Source organism: Bos mutus, chromosome X (assembly GCF_027580195.1).
Source record: "Bos mutus isolate GX-2022 chromosome X, NWIPB_WYAK_1.1, whole genome shotgun sequence".
Lineage (NCBI taxonomy): Eukaryota > Metazoa > Chordata > Mammalia > Artiodactyla > Bovidae > Bos > Bos mutus.
In genome coordinates this window covers 93,484,732-93,508,589 of record NC_091646.1, presented here as the reverse complement: position 1 = coordinate 93,508,589, position 23,858 = coordinate 93,484,732, and the positions used below count along the sequence as shown (strand labels likewise).

Sequence of the window (23,858 nt, the reverse complement as noted above, 5' to 3'; positions counted from 1 at the left end):
ATAGGGACGCATCCATAGGGACGCAAAAAGTCAGACACAACTGAGCGACTAATATACCCTAATATGGGGTGGGGGGTCCTTTGTGGGCTACTCTCATCTTTTACCTAGCTGCCTTTGAAATTCTTTTTCATTGACTTTTGGCAGTTTTATTATAATGTGTCCTGGAGAAAGTCTTTTTGCATTGAGATGATAAGGTTCTATTAGCTCTGAGGACTTGTAAATACAGTTCCTTGTCCACATTTGGTAAGTTTTCAGCTACTGTTACTTTAAGCCTTCTGCCCGCTTCTCCCTTTCTTCTGGTATACTCATTAATCTTAACTCTCTCCCCTTTTATATCATTTCTAAATTCCAATCCTCAAGCTTATTTATTCTCTTTTCCATCTGATCTCTATTTCAAATGCTTTCTGATACATTTTTTCTTATTTCTCAATTCCTTATAGGATCTCAGTCTCTTTGGTGAAATAGTCCTGTTCGTTCATTTTATTCCTGAGTTCACAGAAGTGCTGTTTTCATTTCTTTGTTAGATTGCAATATTCTGTATCTTTGGCCTCGGTTTCTAGAGAATTGTCATCTTCTCTTTGTGCTACCATGTTACTATGAGTGAGTTTTTTCTTTCATAGTGTTTGAGAGCCTCTGCTGCCTTGTTTGTCATAGGGAGCACCTTTCTTATTTAGTTAAGATTTTGTGTATTTCCATTCAGATTAGAAGTTAAGAGCCTTCCTTCTGCTTTCCAGAAGGTGGCGCTATAGCAAAAGTTTTAGTCCTTATTAGAGGAATCAACTCCCTGCTAGGGTTGGGAGTGTATATAGGGAAAAAACAATGATGGGGAAAACTTTTTTAAAAAGGTGGCAGCAGAGTGTGAGATGTGTACGTACTGGGGGCTTTGGGTGCCCATGGCCTGGTCGGGGGAATCTTCAAGTAGGGGGTGGTGGGCACCTCAGGGCAGACAGCAGGAGATACATTCCTCCAGTTCCCTTGGTCTGCCTTCTTCCCTCTCCCTCCCCACAATTGTGGATGTCTCACTTCAGCTATGCAGGATGTTGCTGAAGAGCAAGGGGAGCCTCCAGCTGTAGCTCCCATGGCCTGACAGACTTTCACTTCCTTTGCTAGAGAGGTCACCACTGATGTTTCCACTGCTGCTTTTGCAGTTCCCTTTACCTCAGTAGCCTCTTCTGAGCTCCTATCTACTCACTTTCGTATGCACAGATGGACGGATTTCTTTGCTGGCCTGTGCAAAGGTTCTTTCATTTATTTATGCATGTCCAGATGCTAGGAGGGATTGGGGGCAGGAGGAAAAGGGGACAGAGGATGAGATGGCTGGATAGCATCACCGATTCGATGGACGTGAGTTTGAGTGAACTCCGGGAGTTGGTGATGGACAGGGAGGCCTGGCATGCTGCAATTCCTGGGGTCGCAAGGAGTCGGACACGACTGAGCGACTGAACTGAACTGAGCTGAACTACACGTTAGAGGGGAGGAAAGAAAAAGGTAGGACTCATGTACCATGACATACCACAGTGTACTCATTCTTCAAATAGTCTATATCTCATTAGGCAAACTGTAATAGAATAGAACAGAAGACTTGTTTGAAGAAATCTGAGCAGCTCCTTAAACATCAGCCCATCTTCAAGCCTTGGATCTTTCATGTATGGGGCAAAGGGCACACAGGCTGGCTTTTCACAGATAGGAGAGCTTTAATGTGGGCTGATACATTTACTGAATTGTGACAAGTGGTCTTTTGAAATGTTCATGGCTTCACATACTCACCATTGGCTAATCTTCCTTCCCCAATCATGTCGTTGACCTTTTATCTGATAGATACATTTACGGAAGACAGAGGTCAAAGAGCAGCTACTAGGGGAAAAATCATTTGTAAATGAAATATAAACCTATTCACAGGATAGCAATCACTATCTAATGTTCAAAAGTGTCAAATCTGCTGCTAGTTTTAAACCTCCAGGTTGGAATTTGGACGTTCCATCATTGATTTAGTTATTTGTTCAGGAATTGATTGAAATTTTCCCTTCAGTTTCAGAATGTCCGTTTGGATCAGGGTTTGCTCATGAGAGTTGAGGGAGTCCAACTCCTAGTTGTAAAAGTATGGTGTTTCAGGCCTGACCTTAGGCAAATACTAATACAGAGCCTTCCCTTGGAAGACCTCATGAGGGAAAGCTGCTTGCCCCACACAGACTGCTGGTATACAGTCAATGAATCGCAGCCACTGGCTGGAACTGCAGGCAAGGCCTGGAAATGTCCTGTCACATATCTGTATTCCTAGCCCAAGTGACTTCATTCCTAGGTCTCTGAGGCCTTGAGCAGAGGTCTTCATGTTCCTCTCCTGGGGCCTTACAGGAGGAAGGGAGGGAAGCTTTCCCCCTGATTCAAGATCCAGTATTTTCCCACTCCTAGCTGCTCGTCCTTCCATGACCCCAGAGTCCATAAAGCTGCCAGACCTGGGTCTCCCTCAACAATGTGACAACCTCATGTCTTTGTAACCCACCTGAGCTCGCACCTGGTGACCACTGGTCCACCGGAGAGAATGCAGATGGAAAAATAGAAGATGGAGCTCCAGTTTTTCCTTCTTGGTTATAGCAGCACAGTAAGTGATAAAAGTCTTACCTCTTTCATTGCCAGCTTGTTGCTTTAGGGGCTCCTCTGACACTTGAAAGTTCAGCTCTCTCAGTTCAACTGAACTCCTCCTGAGACTAATTTTTCCATTCCTAAAACACCAATAATCGCAGTCCAAAGACTGGTGACCACACTGAGCAAGTATGGCTAATGCTTGAGAAAAAATGATTTTTAGCACATTTGCTCTAAAATATTTTATTAGTAAGTTTTATATAAAACAGAAGATACATACGTGTCACACTGTATAAATGCATGGGAAGCCTGTATATAGTTGTAGTTTCTAGTTTCTCTACCAAAGTAACCAGCCATGATGGAATTAAGAGAGTAAATATATTCAGTTTTTGCTACAAAAAGCAGTGTAAAATTAAGTGCCAAGAAAGCTTATAATAATAAAATAGACTTTAAAAATTACAAATAAAAATCTGTACATCAAGGATATTTTTCAGGCCTTTCTATGCGTGTAGCTCGATGTAGAGAGAAGAGGCATGACTGAGAGAGGACACAGCCCATCAGGTGTTACAGGTCTGGCCCATTTCTGCTTGCAGGACCATCTCCTCTTTTCTCAAGGGGAAAGTGTCGATCAGGTTGAAGAGGGCCACAGGCGTCACCAGGGAGACGTAGCGCTCCTTGTCCACGCCATGTTTATCCAGTACCACGATGCTGAAGGAATAGAGTGGAATTCGCAGCAACAGCCTAAGACAAAGAGAAGACTAGGTCAGAATTGTCTTCCCAAGGACTGGTGAACCAACTAGAGTCCTAGAGTGAACCTGTGTGCACAGAAAGGCTTAATATCACTAAGGACTCAAGTATCCTTTAGACCTTTTCCTGTCAAAGTGTGGTACATCGCATGGGAACTTCTTAACAATGGAGAATCCCAGGCACCACCCCCTCACCCCCCACCAAACCTACTGAATTAGAAGCTGCATTCACTAGACCAGTTGAGTAGGACAGCTTTAGACTGTAATGGCAGGAAGACTTTAGACCTGCAATGGTGCTATGCTCCAAGGCATGTTCAACAATGCTAACAATTGATTCAACCCCTAATTGCAGATGAGGTTTGCACAACCACAGATGCACTAGAGCCCCTGGTTATCAGCAGGGGTTATTTTGGCCCCCAGGGGACATTTGGTTCTGTATGAACAGTTTTGGTGTTCACCATGTGTGACGGGTGCAACTGGCCTCTAATGGTAGGAAGCCAGGGCTGCTGCCTGCCATCCTACAATGCACAGAACAGCCCACTGTCCATAGTGCCGTGATTGAACAGTCCTGGCCTGGTGGTGGTATAGTTGCCAAGTCTAGGTGAAGCTAATTGAAATTATGTTCCAAACATTCCAGCTGTGGCCCATCTAGCTCACAACTGCATAAGAGGGGACAGAACTTGCTCTTCACCCTAGTTTTATTCACTTGGTTGATTGTTTTTTTTTTTTAATACATTAAGTAATTTCAAAAAGCATTTGAAGTGGTTGCAAGGGCCTGTTTTTTCTGTTCTACCCCATTAGAATTTCAAATGTATAAAATAATGTATTTCATTAGAAACCTGTTTAGATGAAAAAAAGCCAGGGAAAGCCAACAGATGAGTTTGGGGCAGGGGGAGGAGCCCACTCAGCAACACAACAAAATCTGGAGAAGAGACCGTCTCACACACAATCTCAAGCTAGAGTACATACTGCCATCTGGATTTAAAGTGACTATTCAAAATCCAAGCTGACTATACTTTATTCCACTTTTTTTTTTGGCTGAGCATACAGGATCTCTCTTCGTCAACCAGGGACTGAACCTGTGCTCCCTGCAGTGGAAGTACAGAGTCCTAACCACTGGGCCACCGGGGAAGTCCCGCTTCTGGCTTTTAATAGTTGGAGAGATGAGAATAATTTCTGTTTTATCCCAGTGGGAAACTAAATTGTTCATCCACTTGTGTGTTGCTTAGTCATGTTCAACTCTTTGTGGCCCCATGGACTGTGGCCCGCCAGGCTCCTCTGTCCACTTCTAGTGAGTAGAAATACAAGACAGCATTACCATATCTCCCATGGTTTCTCGTGGTGGTAAGAGGGGGGAACCTGGGAGTAGACCTCAAGAAGTGTATTAATGAGTTTTGGAACATTTAAATCTTGAGCATGAAAGTGATGTTAGAATGGAGAACTAAACTTCTCTGCATCTTTAAAAAGACGACTAATTAGCGGTTTCCCAGGTGATGCTAGTAGTAAAGAACACACCTGCCAATGCAGGAGACATAAGAAACACAGGGTTTGATCCCTGGGTTGGTAAGATCCCCTGGAGATGGAAAGAGCAACCCACTCCAGTATTCTTGCCTAGACAATTCAATGGACAGAGGAGGCTGGGGGGCTACAGTCCATAGGGTCTCAAAGAGTTGGACACAAGTGACGCACACCTACCTGTCTTTATCTCCCCATACATGCACATAGGTAGATAGGTACACACAGCAGCTAAACTGCTAACAGTAAAGGGAGATTTTAATAGAACAGGATAGGAAACAAGAGAGAAGTGCATTTGGAAGGAAAAAGGAACTAGGCGATGTGGTGGCTGGAGCCTATGGGAAAGGGTGACCAACATAGAATTGGAGCATTTGCTGTTACAGTACTTAAGTTAGGACAGAAATCCCCCATGGTGCCACCATCTGCTGCTACCACACACGTTCCTCCTGTGGGCCTTGTGCCTTGATTGACACAGAATATTAAGAGGGAACACTGCCATGAGAAGAGAGGAGCTGTCAGATCAGCAGGCTACCAACAGGTATAGCAATGCATCCCACCATGGCTAAGAAACCACAGAAATTTTGGAGATAAGACATCCTACAGGATGAAGGATGGTACCAGCAATATTTCAGAGTTACTCAAATATTGGGTTGATATGAATTTCAGAGCAAGTTCTAGACAACTAGACAAAACACTAAGGGAGGTTTCAGTTCAAAATCCTAGTGTAGGAAGAGTCTGAACTTACCTCTTCCCATTGACACACCAAATCTACATACGGAGCAATTTCCCCAGAAAAAAAAACTAAAAACTAGGAGAGTGACTTTTGCATATCAGGAAAATGAGAAGGAAATCACACCAAAGTAAGCATAAAAGGCTGAGAGACAATCTGGCCAAAACCCCAGCAGTATCTCCAGTCACAGTCCCCACCCATGTGTGGGGACCAGCAGTCAGGAGGGCACTCATAACCTGGAGTTTCTCCCTGAGTAGTAGACAGTTCCTCTCCCACAGCAGGCTCTCCAGCATTTAAGACCTGTCGCAGAGAGATAACCCCCAAATCTCTCTCCAAACCAGTGGGGCTCATACCCACGAGAGCTGCTGAGCTGTCACAAACTCAGAAACAGTTCTTGAAGGGAAGACTAGTGCACCCCAAGACACAGTGTAGAAGCATCCATTTAAAAGTACCCAGACTTTATGTGAATAGGCTCATTTGATAATCTTAAGTAAGCAGACTGAGGGGCCAGGGGTATGTTGCTGCTGCTAAGTCGCATCAGTCGTGTCCGACTCTGCGATCCCATAGATGGCAGCCCACCAGGCTCCGCCATCCCTGGGATTCTCCAGGCAAGAACACTGGAGTGGGTTGCCGTTTCCTTCTCCAAGGGGTATGTTGGTGTGAGCAATTTTCAAACTCCCTCTACCGGGTAAAAGCCAGCAGAAACCATCTCTTACCTCTTTTTCTGGCTGACTGCCACCTCCATGGTTCACCTAGGGTAGACATTTTCCTGTGTTCTTTCTGCCTACTAAAGCCAGCAGGTACCTTCCACCACCCCTCCACCCCCGTGGCTCTGGTGGCCAACAGGGCCTTTTGCTTGCAGTCCCTCAGGGCTGTATCTGCATACTTTAAAAGCTGCTGCCTGCAGGTCTGCCTTCCAATCAGCCTGAATCTAGGTGCTCACTGATCCTCTCCCCTGGAGCATTAACAGGTCTTGGCACACCCTCAAACACTGGGAACTACTGAAATTAAAATAAGCTCCTTGGACAATCACAAAGGTTTGCAAGAGAAACTAGGGTTCATCTCCAACCTGGGGCCAGTCCTTCAAGACTAGAAGTGCCCACTGCAGCTAATGCACAGAAACCAACAGAGAGCCAACTAAAATGAAGAAACAAAGGAATATATGTTCTTCTATATAAAAATAGAGAAACATATAGGATACATAGATAACCAACACGGACCTACTGTATAGCACAGAAATCTCTACTCAATATTCTGTGATAACCTGTATGAGAAAATATTCCTTGAATAAATATATATTTATATTTTTATATGTATGTGTAAGTTAATCACTTTTCTATACACCTGAAACATACACCATTGTAAATCAACTATATTCTACTAAAATTAAAATATAAAAAAGACAATTGTCAAAAAAACTTAGGCTAAATAAAAACTTAGGTTGAAATGGAAGCCAGAAAAAATTAAGAAGGTCAAGATGGTAAACATCATACCTTTACACCAAAAACAAGACCCTTTTCAGTGTGGAGACCTGTGTGGTTGCATAGGTCACACACCCATGAAACTGGCTCTGTGTCTCTAAGTCCACCAAATCTTTCCTAACAATGAAAACATACTAATCCAACCTTGTGTTCCAAGACAGGACAGTCCAAGAATAGGTAATTACAATTCCTAATGCAAGGAGATTCCTATTACCCAACCTTATCCTGCCCTCTATACTGTCAGCCATCATTCAAAGCAGCTTCTTTAGTTTTATACCTCTGTTTCTCAGAGCAAGGATGAAAGAAGGAGCTTAATGTTTGGGAAGTCCTAGGTGGTATAGTGGTTAGGAGTTTGGTTCCCAATGCAGGGGTCATGGGTTTGATTCCAGGAGAGAGGAGGGAATTTATACATTTGTATGGGATTTTCCAGGCAGGAGTACTGGAGTGGGGTGCCATTGCCTTCTCCAAATGTATATAACCAGCATAGCAACACTTAAATATATGCATACACACACACACACAGAAAATATTAACAGATGTAAAAGGAGAAGTACAAGGACAATGATAGTAGGGGGCATTAATATGCAGCTTACAACAATGGACAGATATCCAGATGGAAGCTCAGTAACAGAACAGCCTTAAACACATCAAACTGTGGATTTCATAGAGAAATACACAACATCCCACCCAAAGCAAGAGAATATCTATTCTTCATGTGCATATGGAACATTCTACAGGATAGATCCTTAATCAAGACGATTAAAATCACAGACAGCAGCTGTTTCGATCATAATGTATCAAACTTAGAAATCAAATATAAGAAGAAAACTGGAAACATTTACGAATAATGTGGTAATTAAACAGTGTGTTAGTGGACAACAAGTGACTCAAATAGAAATAAAATATATTTAGTCAAATGAAAATGGAAATAAAACATCCTAAAACTTATGAAATGCATCAAAAGCAGTTCTGAGAGAGAAGTTCAGGGCAATAAATACTTATCAAAACAAAAATCTCAAAAGAAACCTAACTTGACATCTGAAACAACTAGAAAGTTAGGAAATAATAAGGATCAGAGAAGAAATAAATGGAGAGACAAAAAAGACAAAAGAAAAAACCACTGCAACAAAAGGTGGGTCTTTCCAAAGGTAAAATTCATAAAACTTTAGGTAGACTCACCAGGACAGTTTGGATTCAAACATAAATCAGAAATGAAAGAGACTCACAACTGGTATCACAGATATGTAAAGAACAAGAGACTACTCTGAAAATTTACATGCCAAGAAATTTGACAGCCTAGAAGTAGTGGATAAATTCCTAGAAAAATACAACCCTTCAAGACTGAATTATGAACAAATAGAAACTCTTTAACAAATTACTATTAAGAAGATTGAATCACTAATCAAAAACCTCCCAACAAATAAAAGTCCAGGACCAGATGGTTACACAACTGAATTCTACCTTCATTCAAAGAATAATTAATACTAAACCTTCTCAAACTCTTCCAAAAACTAGGAGAGGAGGTTCCATTTTAAAACTCAGTTTACAAGGCCACCATTTGCTGATAACCCAAACCAGACAAGGACACCAGAAAATTACATGCCAACATCCCTGGTGAATGCAAATGCAAAGATCCTCAACATTTGTAAAACAATTCAACATATTTATACATTTCCAAGATGCAAAGATGATTCAACATCTACCAATCATGTTATGCCATATTAATAAAATGAATGATAAAAATCATATAATCCCAATAGTTTCAGACAAAGCATTTGACAAAACTCACCATCCATTTATGATAAACACTTTCTCAACAATGTGGGTATAGTGGGAACAAACCTTGACATTATAGAGCCCATATATAAACAAGGCCACAGCTAAGTTTATACTCGATGGTAAAAAACTAAAAGCTTTTCGTCTAAGATCAGAAACAAGACAAGGATGCCCATTCTTGCCACTTGGATTCAACATGCTATTGTTAGTCCTAGCCAGACTTGGTACACAACAAAAAAGAGAAAAAAGATATCCAAATTGGAAAATAAAACTGCCATTATTTCTGGATTTCATGATGTTATATACAGAAAACCCTAAAGACTCCAACAAAATACTGTTAGATTAATAAACCAAATTCAGTAAAACTTCTGAATACAAAATGGATATACAAAAATCTTGGGCATTTATATACACTAATAAGCAAATCTTAAAGTCTTTCCAACAGTAGTAGATATAATGATTATCTGATATAATTTGCCCATTCTCATCCAGTTTAGATCACTGATTCTTAAAAAGTTGATGCACAGTCTTGCCACCTCCTGTTTGACCACGTTAAATTTACGATGATTCGTGGAACTAACATTGCAGGTTCCTATGCAATATGGTTCTTTACTGCATCCGACTTTACTTTCAGTACCAAACACATCCACAACTGGGCATCATTTCTGCTCTGGCTCAGCCTTTTCATTTCTTCTAGAGCTATTTCTCTGCTTTTCTCCAGTAGTATATTGTGCAAAAATCAAGACAGGGAGCTGACTGTGGCTCAGATTATGAGTTGCTTATTGCAAAATATAGACTTAACTTGAAGAAAGAAAGGAAAACCACTAGGCCATTCAGATGTGACCTAAATTAAATCTCTTACAATTATACAGTGGAAGTGACAGATTCAAGGGATTAGATCTGGTAGACAGAGTGCCTGAAGAACTGCAAACGGATGTTCACAATATTGTACAGGAGGCGGTGACCAAAACTATCCTCCAGTAAAGATATGCAACAAGACAAAATGGTCTCATGAGGAGGCCTTAAAAATAGCTTTGAAAGGAAGACAAGCAAAAGGCAAAGGAGAAAACGAAAGATATACCCATCTGAAAGCAGAGTTCCAAATAATAGCTAAGAGAGATTAAAAAAAAAAAAAAAAGCCTTCTTAAACTAACACTGCAAAGAAATAAAGGAAAAGAATAGAGCGGGAAAGACTAGAGATCTCTTCAAGAAAATGAGAGAGACCAGGGGAACATTTCATACAAAGATGGGCACAGTAAAGGACAGAAATGGTATGGACATTAGAGAAACAGAAAATATTAAGAAGACATGGCAAGAATATACAGAAGAACTGTACAAAATAAGGTCTTAATGACCTGGATAACCACATAGGTGTGATCACTCACCTAGAGCCAGACATCCTGGAGTGTGAAGTCCAGTGGGCCGTTGGAATCATTACTATGAATAAAGCTAGTGGATGTGATGGAATTCCAGTTGAGCTATTTCAAATTCTAAAAAGATGATGCTGTGAAAGTGCTGCAGTCAATATGCCAGCAAATTTGGAAAACTCAGCAGTGGTCACAGGACTGCAAAAGGTCAGTTTTCATTCTAATCCAAAAAATGGGCAAAGAATGTTCAAACTACTGTCCAACTGCACTCGTTTCACATACTAGCAAGATAATACTCAAAATCCTTCAAGCTGGGCTTCCACAGTACGTGAACCATGAACTTACAGACATAGAAGCTTTGTTTAGAAAACAAAGAGGACCAGATATCAAATTTCCAGCATCCCTTGGATCATACAAAAACCAAGGGAATTCAAGAAAAACATCTACTTTTGGTTCATTGACTATCCTAAGCCTTTGACTGTGTGGATCACAACAAACTGGGGAAAATTCTCAGAGAGATGGGAATACCAGGTCATCATACCTGCCTCCTGAGAAACCTGTATGCAGGTCAAGAAACAACCATTAGAACTGGACATGGAACAATGGACTGGTTCAAAATTGGGAAAGAAATACTTCAAAGCTATATATTGTCATCTTGTTTATTTAACTTCTATGCAGAGTACGTCATGCGAAATGCTGGGCTAGATGAAGCTCAAGCTGGTATCAAGATTGCCAGGAGAAAGATTAATAACCTCAGGTAACACCAACCTAATGGCAGAAAGTGAAGAGGAACTAAAAAGACTGGCTGATGGTAAAAGAGGAGAGTGAAAAACCTGGGTTAAGATCCAACATTCAAAAAACTAAGATCCTGGCATCTGGTCCCATCACTTCATGGCAAATAGATACAGAAAAGGTGGAAACAGTGACAGACTTTATTTTCTTGAGCTCCAAAATAACTGTGTATGGTGACTGCAGCCTCAAAAATCAAATACACTTGCTCCTTGGGGAAAAAAAGCTATGACAAACTGAGACAGCAGATTAAAAAGCAGAGACATCATTTTGCCAACAAAGGTTTGTTTAGTAAAAACTATCACTTTTCCAGTAATCATGTATGGATATGAGAGTTGGACCATAAAGAAGGTTGATTGAAGAAGAATTGATGCTTTGAAAGTATGGTGGTGAAGACTTGAGAGTCCTTGGACAGCAAAGAAGTCAAACCAGTCAATCCTAAAGTAAATCAACCCTGAATATTTATTGGAAGGACTGATGCTGAAGCTGAAGCTCCAATATTTTGGCCACCAGATGGAAAGAATCACGTCTTTGGAAAAGACCTTGAAGCTGGGAAAGATTGAGGGGAGGAGGAGAATGAGGCGACAGATGATGAGATGGTTAGATGGCATCACTGACTCAACGGATGTGAGCTTGAGTAAACTCTAGGAAAGAGTGAAAGACAGAGAAGCCTGGTGTGCTGCAGTCAATGGGGGTCACAACGATTTGGACAAGAGTGAGGGAATGAAGAACAACAAGAATAATAAAGTACCAGAAATAGAAAAATCACTTTCCTAGTTAAATGAAAATCAATAAATACCTAGAGTAAACTTTACTAAGAATTCAAAGGACTTGTACATTGAAAACAATACACATTCCATTTCAAAACTATGAAGCCTTTGGTAAAAGCGCAAGGCAGTGGTTCACTCACTGTGATCCCAGACCAACAGCATTAGCAACATCTGGAACCTTCCTAGAAATGCAAGTTCTCAGGCCCTACCATAGACCTAGCCCATCAAAACCTCTGGGGCAGGGGCCCCATACTGTTTTAACAGCTCTCCTGGAGATTCTGAGATACGGCAAAGCTTGAGAACCACTGTATAATTCCTTTATGCTGCTTATTTACTTTTTACACCATTATCATTAGCCTACAGAGGTCTACAGTAGCCGCAACAGATACAACCTGAATCAGACGTTTTCTTAAATCAGATTTTTCTATCCAAATTTAAACAATTTAAAATCACATCAGGATTTTATATAGATTCTCTCTATATATCTGCAATCCAGAAAAAACCCTTTAGGAAATTCTACAACAGGTTTTTTTTTTATTTTTTTTTTATTTTTTAACTTTACAATATTGTATTGGTTTTGCCATATATCAACATGAATCTGCCACAGGTATACACGTGTTCCCATCCTGAACCCTCCTCCCACCTCCCTCCCCGTACCATCCCTCTGGGTCGTCCCAGTGCACCAGCCCCAAGCATCCAGTATCGGGCATCGAACCTGGACTGGCGACTCGTTTCATATATGATATTATACATGTTTCAATGCCATTCTCCCAAATCATCCCACCCTCTCCCTCTCCCACAGAGTCCAAAAGACTGTTCTATACATCAGTGTCTCTTTTGCTGTCTCATATACAGGGTTATTGTTACCATCTTTCTATGCATATATATGGAATTTAAAAAGATGGTTACAACATGTTTTTAAAAAAAATCATTGACATAGTTCTAAATGAGCAATAGCTTCATGAAACCTACTGGGAAATTTTTTAATAAAATGTTTCAGATGTCAACAATCTTCTCAGGTTTTCTTATCTTTAAATTGGACTGTTGGTAATTATAAATATATTCTTAAAGGGTACTGTCACCCCTGCAAATAGTAAAGCTGATTCCATTTAGAGTCATTTACTTACTTAGCACCAACATGGCACCAGGCACTGTACTAGGTACTAGATGCTAATGCAGCAGGACAAATAATGAATAAATAAAAGATTATGAGTGTTCCCAGGCTTCTCCTCCAACTAAAGAGAATTCAGGCCTATTTATTGTTCTATATCCCTGGCCTTCTGAGTTTTTTTATCCTGGTGTGGATGGTGCAGACACTCTGCCAAAGTGTGGTGGGTCAAAAGGCAGATGGAGTGCCACGGAGCAACTAAGCCTGTGTGTCACAACTACTGAGCCCGTGGCTCTAGAGCCCAGGAACCTCAACTACTGAACCTGTGTTCTGCAGCTACTGAAGCCTGCCAACCGTAGGCCGTGTGCTCCAAAACAAAAGAAGCCACTGGAATGATAACCTTGTGCACCACAACTAGAGAGCATCCCCTACTCACTGCAAGTAGAGAGCACCCCCACAGCAATGAAGCACCAGTGTAATAAAAGATTTAAAATTTTTAAAAACTAAAACTGAGCAATAGCAACAATGGATCCAGCAATCCCAGTCCTGGGCATACATCTGCAGAAATCCATAATTCAAAAAGATATGTGCATGCCAATGTTCATAGTAGCACTATTTATAATAGCCAGGAGATGAAAGTAACCACATCTCCATCGACAGAGGAATACATAAAGATGTGTGTGTATGCATACAAACACACGTGCCATATAAAAATACCCAGCCATAAAAAAAGGAATGAAATAATGTCACTGGTAGTGACATGGATGGACCAAAATATTGTCATAGTAAATCAAGCAAGTTGGCCAAAGACAAATATATCACTGACGTGTAGAATCTAAATTTTAAAAAATGATACAAATGGAGTTATTTACGCATAGAAATAGACTTACAGATATGGAAAACAAACATGGTTACCAAAGGGGAAACATGGAGGGGGGAAGCATAAATCAAGAGCTTTGGATTTATATATATACACTACTATATATTCAATTGATAACCAAGAAGAACCTATGTATAGCACAGGGAAATCTATTCAATATTCTGTGATAACCTATATGAAAAAACCATCTAAAAAAGAATGAATACATGTATAACTGAATCACCTTGCTGTATACCTGAAACTAACAAAACACTGAAGCAACTCTGCTATAATAAAACAAAAAAGAAATCATTCATGTACATGTTCACATCAGCACTATTTACAACAGCCAAGACATGGAATCAAGCTAAGTGTTCACTGACAAATTAATGCATAAAGAAGATGTAGAATATATACACGATGGAAAATTACTTAACTATAAAAAAAATGCCATTTCCAAACATGAATGGAATTAGAAATAATCATATCAAGTGAAGACAAAGAACAAATATCCTGTGACATCACTTATATGTGGAATCTAAAAGAAATGATTTAAATGAACTTCTTTTGTTTTTGAAGTCCCATTTAATATCTTTTAATCCTGTGTATCCCTTATCCGCTGGATCATGGAAAAAGCAAGAGAGTTCCAGAAAAACATCTATTTCTGCTTTATTGACTATGCCAAAGCCTTTCACTGTGTGGATCACAATAAACTGTGGAAAATTCTGAAAGAGATGGGAATACCAGACCACCTAATCTGCCTCTTGAGAAATTTGTATGCAGGTCAGGAAGCAACAGTTAGAAATGGACATGGAACAACAGACTGGTTCCAAATAGGAAAAGGAGTATGTCAAGGCTGTATATTGTCACCCTGTTTATTTAACTTATATGCAGAGTACATCATGAGAAACGCTGGACTGGAAGAAACACAAGTTGGAATCAAGATTGCCGGAAGAAATATCAGTAACCTCAGATATGCAGATGACACCACCCTTATGGCAGAAAGTGAAGAAGAACTAAAAAGCCTCTTGATGAAAGTGAAAGTGGAGAGTAAAAAAGTTGGCTTAAAACTCAACATTCAGAAAACAAAGATCATGGCATCCGGTCCCATCACTTCATGGGAAATAGATGGGGAAACAGTGGAAACAGTGTCAGACTTTATTTTTGGGGGCTCCAAAATGACTGCAGATGGTGATTGCAGCCATGAAATTAAAAGACGCTTACTCCTTGGAAGGAAAGTTATGACCAACCTAGATAGCATATTCAAAAGCAAAGACATTACTTTGCCAACAAAGGTCCGTCTAGTCAAGGCTATGGTTTTTCCAGTGGTCATGTATGGATGTGAGAATTGGACTGTGAAGAAAGCTGAGCACGGAAGAATTGATGCTTTTGAACTGTGGTGTTGGAGAAGACTCTTGAGAGTCCCTTGGACTGCAAGAGATCCAACCAGTCCATTCTAAAGAGATCAGCCCTGGGTATTCTTTGGAAGGAATGATGCTAAAGCTGAAACTCCAGTACTTTGGCCACGTCATACGAAGAGTTGACTCATGGAAAAAGACCCTGATGCTGGGAGGGATTGAGAGCAGGAGGAGAAGAGGATGACAGAGGATGAGATGGCTGGATGGCATCACTGACTCGATGGACGTGAGTCTCAGTGAACTCTGGGAGTTGGTGATGGACAGGGAGGCCTGGCGTGCTGCGATTCATGGGGTTGCAAAGAGTCAGACACGACTGAGCAACTGATCTGATCTGATCCCTTAATTAGTTATTATAGTTATTTTACTACTTTTGTCTTTAAACCTTTATACTAGATTTATATATCCACTGTAACTAATATATCTATATTTAAAAAGTTTTAAAATACTATTTTAAGTATTTTAAAATGGAAGTAATTTCAATTTTCTTTGAGGTGTATAACAAAGTGAGAATTATACGTAAATATGCATATTGTTTTAATTTCATGGCTGCAGTCACCATCTGCAGTGATTTTGGAGCCCAAAAAAGTAAAGTCTGACACTGTTTCCACTGTTTCCCCATCTATTTCCCATGAAGTGATGGGGCCAGATGCCATGATCTTCCCATGAAGTGATGGGACCAGATGCCATGATCTTCATTTTCTGAATGTTGAGCTTTAAGCCAACGTTTTCACTCTCCTCTTTCACTTTCTTCAAGAGGCTTTTTGGTTCCTCTTCACTCTCTGCCATGAAACTAAAAGACGCTTACTCCTTGGGAAAAAAGTTATGACCAACCTAGATAGCATATTGAAAAGCAGAAACATTACTTTGCCAACAAAGGTCTGTCTAGTCAAGGCTATGGTTTTTCCAGTGGACTGTGAAGAAAGGTGAGCCCTGAAGAATTGATGCTTTTGAACTGTGGTGTTGGAGAAGACTCTTGAGAGTCCCTTGGACTGCAAGGAGATACAACCAGTCCATTCTGAAGGAGATCAGCCCTGGGATTTCTTTGGAAGGAATGATGCTAAAGCTGAAACTCCAGTACTTTGGCCACCTCATGCGAAGAGTTGACTCATTGGAAAAGACTCTGATGCTGGGAGGGATTGGGGGCAGGAGGAGAAGGGGACGACAGAGGATTAGATGGCTGGATGGCATCACCCACTCGATGGAAGTGAGTCTGAGTGAACTCCAGGAGTTGGTGATGGACAGAGAGAGGCCTGGTATGCTGCGATTCATGGGGTCGCAAAGAGTCGGACACGACTGAGCGACTGAACTGAACTGAGCTGATGCATATTGTTTATCCGATTCTTTTCCACTATAGGTTACTGAATATTATTCCCTGTGCTATACAGGAGGTCTTTCTAATGTCTCTTTTATACTAGTGTGTATATGTTAACCTGAAATTCCTAATTTTTTCCAGTCTCCCTCAATCCCCTACTATCATCTTTGGTAACCATCAGTTTGTTTTCTATGTCTATGAGTCTATTTTTGTTTTGTAAAAATCTTTGTGGTCCTTTAGAATGTATTAAAACTTAAGTTGTTTTACAAATAAAAAAAACATGATAAACATAAGTTATATACAAGCTTCATGTGACCAGAAACCAGAAAACTACAATAGATACACAAACAATAACAAGAAAGGAATCTAAGCATACCGCTGATTCTTTAAATCACACAAAGATAACAAGAGAAGAATGTAACAGAGGAGCTATAAAACAGACATAAAACAATTAGGAAAATGTCAGTAACAATATACCTATCAATAATTTAAGTGGACTAAATTATCTAATCAAAAGAAAGGGTAGCTGAATGGAGGAAAAAAAAAAAAAAAAAAAACGACCTATCTATATGCTGCCTACAAGGGACTGAATTCAGATGTGAAGGCACACAAAAGTTGAAAGTGAAGGAATGGACAAATATATTCTATGCAAGTGCAAACCAAAAGCTGGATAACTTTTCTTGTATCAGACAAAACAGACTTTAAAACAAGACTATTATCAGCTATTCTTTGGAACTCCGCATTCAGATGCTTATATCTTTCCTTTTCTCCTTTGCTTTTCGCTTCTCTTCTTTTCACACCTATTTGTAAGGCCTCCACAGACAGCCATTTTGCTTTTCTGCATTTCTTTTCCATGGGGATGGTCTTGATCCCTGTCTCCTGTACAATGTGACAAACCTCCGCCCATAGTTCATCAGGCACTCTATCAGATCTAGTCCCTTAAATCTATTTCTCCCTTCCACTGGATAATCATAAGGGATTTGATTTAGATCATACCTGAATGGTCTAGTGGTTTTCCCTATTTTCTTCAATTTAAGTCTGAATTTGGCAATAAGGAGCTCATGATCTGAGCCACAGTCAGCTCCTGGTCTTGTTTTTGCTGACTGTCTAGAGCTTCTCCATCTTTGGCTGCAAAGAATATAATCAATCTGATTTGGGTGTTGAACATCTGGTGATGAAGAGATAAGAAAGCCTTCCTCAGTGATCAATGCAAAGAAATAGAGGAAAACAATAGAATGGGAAAGACTAGAGATCTCTTCAAGAATATTAGAGATACCAAGGGAACATTTCATGCAAAGATGGGCTCGATAAAGGACACAAATGGTATGGACCTAACAGAAGCAGAAGATATTAAGAAGAGGTGGCAAGAATACACAGAAGAACTGTACAAAAAAGATCTTCATGACCAAGATAATCACGATGGTGTGATCACTGACCTAGAGCCAGACATCCTGGAATGTGAAGTCAAGTGGGCCTTAGAAAGCATCACTACGAACAAAGCAAGCGGAGGTGATGGAATTCCAGTGAAGCTATTTCAAATCCTGAAAGATGATGCAGTGAAAGTACTGCACTCAATATGCCAGGAAATTTGGAAAACTCAGCAGTGGCCACAGGACTGGAAAAGGTCAGTTTTCATTCCAATCCCAAAGAAAGGCAATGCCAAGGAATGCTCAAACTATGGCACGATTGCACTCCTCTCACACGCTAGTAAAGTAATGTTCAAAATTCTCCAAGCCAGGCTTCAGCAATATGTGAACCATGAACTTCCTGATGCTCAAGCTGGATTTAGAAAAGGCAGAGGAACCAGAGGTCAAATTGCCAACATCCGCTGGATCATCAAAAAAGGAAGAGAGTTCCAGAAAAATATCTATTTCTGCTTTATTGACTATGCCAAAGCCTTTGACTGTGTGGATCACAATAAACTGTGGACAATTCTGAAAGAGATGGGAATACCAGACCACCTGACCTGCCTCTTGAGAAATCTGTATGCAGGTCAGGAAGCAACAGTTAGAAATGGACATGGAACAACAGACTGGTTCTAAATAGGAAAAGGAGTACGTCAAGGCTGTATATTGTCACCTGCTTATTTAATTTATATGCAGAGTACATCATCAAAAATGCTGGGCTGGAAGAATCACAAACTGGAATCAAGATTGCCAGGAGAAATATCAATAACCTCAGATATGCAGATGACACCACCCTTATGGCAGAAAGTAGAGAGGAACTAAAAAGCCTCTTGATGAAAGTGAAAGAGGAGAGTGAACAAGTTGGCTTAAAGCTCAACATTCAGAAACCTAAGATCATGGCATCTGGTCCCATCATTTCATGGGAAATAGATGGGGAAACAGTGGAAACAGTGTCAGACTTTATCTGGATGGCATCACCGACACGATGATCATGACTTTGAGCCAGTAGGAGTAGCAATACTCATATCAGATAAAATAGACTTTAAAACAAAGGCTGTGAAAAGAGACAAAGAAGGACACTACATAATGATCAAAGGATCCATCCAAGAAGAAGATATAACAATTATAAATATATATATGCACCCAACACAGGAGCACCACAATATGTAAGACAAACGCTAACAAGTATGAAAGGGGAAATTAACAATAACACAATAATAGTGGGAGACTTTAATACCCCACTCACACCTATGGATAGATCAACTAAACAGAAAATTAACAAGGAAACACAAACTTTAAATGATACAATAGGCCAGTTAGATCTAATTGATATCTATAGGACATTTCACACCAATACAATGAATTTCACCTTTTTCTCAAGCACAAACGGAACCTTCTCCAGGATAGATCACATCCTGGGCCATAAATCTAGCCTTGGTAAATTAAAAAAAAAAATTGAAATTATTCCAAGCATCTTTTCTGACCACAATGCAGTAAGATTAGATCTCAATTACAGGAGAAAAACTATTAAAAATTCCAACATATGGAGGCTGAACAACACGTTGGTGAATAACCAACAAATCACAGAAGAAATCAAAAAAAGAAATCAAAATATGCATAGATATGAATGAAAATGAAAACACAACAATCCAAAACCTGTGGGACACTGTAAAAGCAGTGCTAAGGGGAAGGTTCATAGCAATACAGGCTTATCTCAAGAAACAAAGAGAAAAAGTCAAATAAATAACCTAACTCTATACCTAAAGCAACTTGAAAAGGAAGAAATGAAGAATCCCAGGGTTAGTAGAAGGAAAGAAATCTTAAAAATTAGGGCAGAAATAAACGCAAAAGAAACAAAAGAGACCATAGCAAAAATCAACAAAACCAAAATCTGGTTCTTTGAGAGGATAAATAAAATTGACAAACCATTAGCCAGACTCATCAAGAAACAAAGGGAGAAAAATTAAATCAATAAAATTAGAAATGAAAATGGAGAAATCACAACAGACAACACAGAAATACAAAGGATCATAAGAGACTACTATCAGCAATTATATGCCAATAAAATGGACAACTTGGAAGAAATGGACAAATTCTTAGAAAAGTACAACTTTCCAAAACTGAACCAGGAAGAAATAGAAAATCTTAACAGACCCATCACAAGCATGGTAATTGAGACTGTAATCAGAAAGCTTCCAGCAAACAAAAGCCCAGGTCCAGATGGCTTCACAGCTGAATTCTACCAAAAATTTATAGAAGAGCTAACACCTATCCTACTCAAACTCTTCCAGAAAATTGCAGAGGAAGGTAAACTTCCAAACTCATTCTATGAGGCCACCATCACCCTAATACCAAAACCTGACAAAGATGCCACAAACAAAGAAAACTACTGGCCAATATCACTGATGAACATAGATGCAGAAATCCTTAACAAACTTCTAGCAATCAGAATCCAACAACACGTTAAAAAGATCATACACCATGACCAAGTGGGCTTTATCCCAGGGATGCAAGGATTCTTCAATATCCGCAAATGAATCAATGTAATACACGATTAACAAATTGAAAAATAAAAGCCATATGATTATCTCAATAGATGCAGAGAAAGCCTTTGACAAAATTCAACATCCATTTATGATAAAAACCCTCCAGAATGCAGGAATAGAAGGAACATGCCTCAACATAATAAAAGCTATATATGACAAACCCACAGCATACATTATCCTCAATGGTGAAAAATTGAAAGCATTTCCCCTAAAGTCAGGAACAAGACAAGGGTGCGCCCACTCTCACCACTACTATTCAACATAGTTTTGGAAGTTTTGGCCACAGCAATCAGAGCAGAAAAGAAATAAAAGGAATCCAAATTGGAAAAGAAGAAGTAAAGCTCTCACTGTTTGCAGATGACATGATCCTCTACACAGAAAACCCTAAAGACTTCATCAGAAAATTACTAGACCTAATCAATGAATATAGTAAAGTTGCAGGATATAAAAACCAACACACAGAAATCCCTTGCATTCCTATAAACAATGAGAGAACAGAAAGAGAAATTATGGAAACAATTCCATTCACCATTGCAACGAAAAGAATAAAATACTCAGGAATATATCTACCTAAAAACAAAAGACCTATATATAGAAAACTATAAAACAGTGGTGAAAGAAATCAAAGAGGATGCCAATAGATGGAGAAATATCACTTGTACATGGATTGGAAGAATCAGTATAGTGAAAATGAGTACAGTCCCCAAAGCAGTCTACAGATTCAATGCAATCCCTATGAAGCAACCAATGGTATTTTTCAGAGAACTAGAACAAAATTTCACAATTTGTATGGAAATACAAAAAACCTCAAATAGCCAAAGCAATCTTGAGAAAGAAGAATGGAACTAGAGGAATCAACCTGCCTGACTTCAGTCTCTACTACAAAGCCACAGTCATCAAGACAGTATGGGTAGTAGTACAAATATAGATCAATGGAACAAAATAGAAAGCCCAGAGATAAATCCACACACCTATGGACATCTTATCTTTGACAAAGGAGGCAAGAATATACAATGGAGAAAAGACAATCTCTTTAACAAGTGCTGCTGGGAAAATTGGTCAACCACTTATAAAAGAATGAAACTAGAACACTTTCTAACACCATACACAAAAATAAACTCAAATGGATTAAAGATCTAAATGTAAGACCAGAAACTATTAAACTCCTAGAGGAGAACATAGGCAAAACACTCTCTGACATAAATCACAGCAGGATCCTCTATGACCCACCTCCCAGAATATTGGAAATAAAAGCAAAAATAAACAAATGGGACCTAATTAAACTCAAAAGCTTCTGCACAACAAAGGAAACTATGCTGCTGCTGATGCTAAGTCGCTTCAGCCATGTCCGACTCTGTGCGACCCCATAGACGGCAGCCCACCAGGCTCCCCCGTCCCTGGGATTCTCCAGGCAAGAACACTGGAGTGGGTTGCCATTTCCTTCTCTAATGCATGAAAGTGAAAAGTGAAAGTGAAGTCGCTCAGTTGTGTCCGACTCTTAGTGACCCCATGGACTGCAGCCTACCAGGCTCCTCCATCTGTGGGACTTTCCAGGCAAGAGTACTGGAGTGGGGTGCCATTGCCTTCTCCAAAAGGAAACTATAAGCAAGGTGAAAAGACAGCCTTCAGAATGGGAGAAAATAATAGCAAATGAAGCAACTGACAAAGAATTAATCTCAAAATATATACAAGCAACTCCTGCAGCTCAATTCCAGAAAAATAAATGGCCCAATCAAAAAATGGGCCAAAGAACTAAACAGACATTTCTCCAAAGAAAACATACAGATGGCTAACAAACACATGAAAAGATGCCCAACATCGCTCATTATCAGAGAAATGCAAATCAAAACCACAGTGAGGTACCATTTCACACCAGTCAGAGTGGCTGCTATCCAAAAGTCTACAAGCAATAAATGCTGGAGAGGGTGTGGAGAAAAGGGAACCCTCTTACACTGTTGGTGGGAATGCAAACTAATACAGCCACTATGGAGAACAGTGTGGAGATTCCTTAAAAAACTGGAACTAGAACTGCCATATGACCCAGCAATCCCACTGCTGGGCATACACACCAAGGAAACAAGAACTGAAAGAGACACGTGTACCCTGATGTTCATAGCAGCACTGTTTACAATAGCCAGGACATGGAAGCAACCTAGATGTCCATCAACAGACAAATGGATAAGAAAGCTATGGTACATACACAAAATGGAGTATTACTTAGCCATTAAAAAGAATACATTTGAATCAGTTCTAATGAGGTGGATAAAACTGGAGCCTATTATACAGAGTGAAGTAAGCCAGAAAGAAAAACACCAATACAGTATACTAATGCATATATATGGAATTTAGAAAGATGGCAACGATAACCCTGTATGCAAGATAGCAAAAGAGACACAGATGTATAGAAGTCTTTTGGACTCTGTGGGAGAGGGCGAGGGTGGGATGATTTCAGAGACTGGCACTGAAGCATGTATATTACCATATGTGAAACAGATAGCCAGTCCAGGTTCGATGCATGAGACAGGGTGGTCTGGGCTGGTGCATTGGGATGACCCAGAGGGATGAGATGGGGAGGGAGGCGGGAGGGCGGTTCAGGATGGGGAACGCGAGTACACACGTGGCAGATTCATGTTGATGTATGGCAAAACCAATACAATATTGTAAAGTAATTAACCCCCAATTAAAATAAATAAATTTATATTTAAAAAATAAATAAACAAAAATAAAAACTTTGTGGATGCGAAGTACTCAGCTCAAAGCGGCTCTGCCTCACCCTGGCTTTGATAGACAGTGGTCTCGCCCTGGCCACACCCTGGCTTTGATAGACAGTGGTTTCGCCCTGGCCACACCCTGGCCTTGATAGACAGTGGTCTCGCCCTGGCCACACCCTGGCCTTGATAGACAGTGGTCTCGCCCTGGCCACACCCTGGCCTTGATAGACAGTGGTCGAGCCCTGGCCACACCCCGGCCTTGATAGACAGTGGTTGCGCCCTGGCCACACCCTGGCCTTGATAGACAGTGGTCTCGCCCTGGCCACACCCTGGCTTTGTTAGACAGTGGTCTCGCCCTACCCACAGATCCCACTCACGGATCACGCCCACCCACGTGACCTCTTCCTTAACCAATCTCAAGCCCAGGCACTGACCCCGGCCAACGGACGCCATTACCCGTCCATCCCAGAGCCCGCACCCAGCCACCTGCCATCTGGCCCGGAGCCCGCCTCCGGCCACCCACATCGTTCACCCTGGGAAAGTTCCGAGGAGACGGCTGGCGCCGGCGCCCCCGCCGATTTGTGCCCCGCAGACGCCTCATCCCAGCCGCCATTCCCTGGTTCGAGGAATGTCCCGCCATGCTGCCCACATCACCCTCACAGGTGCGTCAGAACTACCGCCCCGAGTGCGAGGCCGCGATCAACAGCCACGCCGCCCTGGAGTTCCACGCCTCCTTCCATTGCC

General features: G+C 40.6%; 1 protein-coding gene across 2 annotated transcripts in view; it reads right to left on the bottom strand.

Moving 5' to 3' along the window:
• Window positions 1-2,813: 2,813 nt before the first annotated feature.
• Window positions 2,814-23,858, bottom strand: part of SRPX (sushi repeat containing protein X-linked) — a 144,342-nt gene continuing 123,297 nt past the window's right edge. For both annotated transcript variants that reach the window (XM_005889422.2, XM_070365984.1), the window contains one exon: window positions 2,814-3,321. In XM_005889422.2, coding sequence (XP_005889484.2) covers window positions 3,138-3,321 — 184 coding nt within the window. In that variant the 3' untranslated portion in view covers window positions 2,814-3,137. The remainder of the gene's footprint in view (window positions 3,322-23,858) is intronic.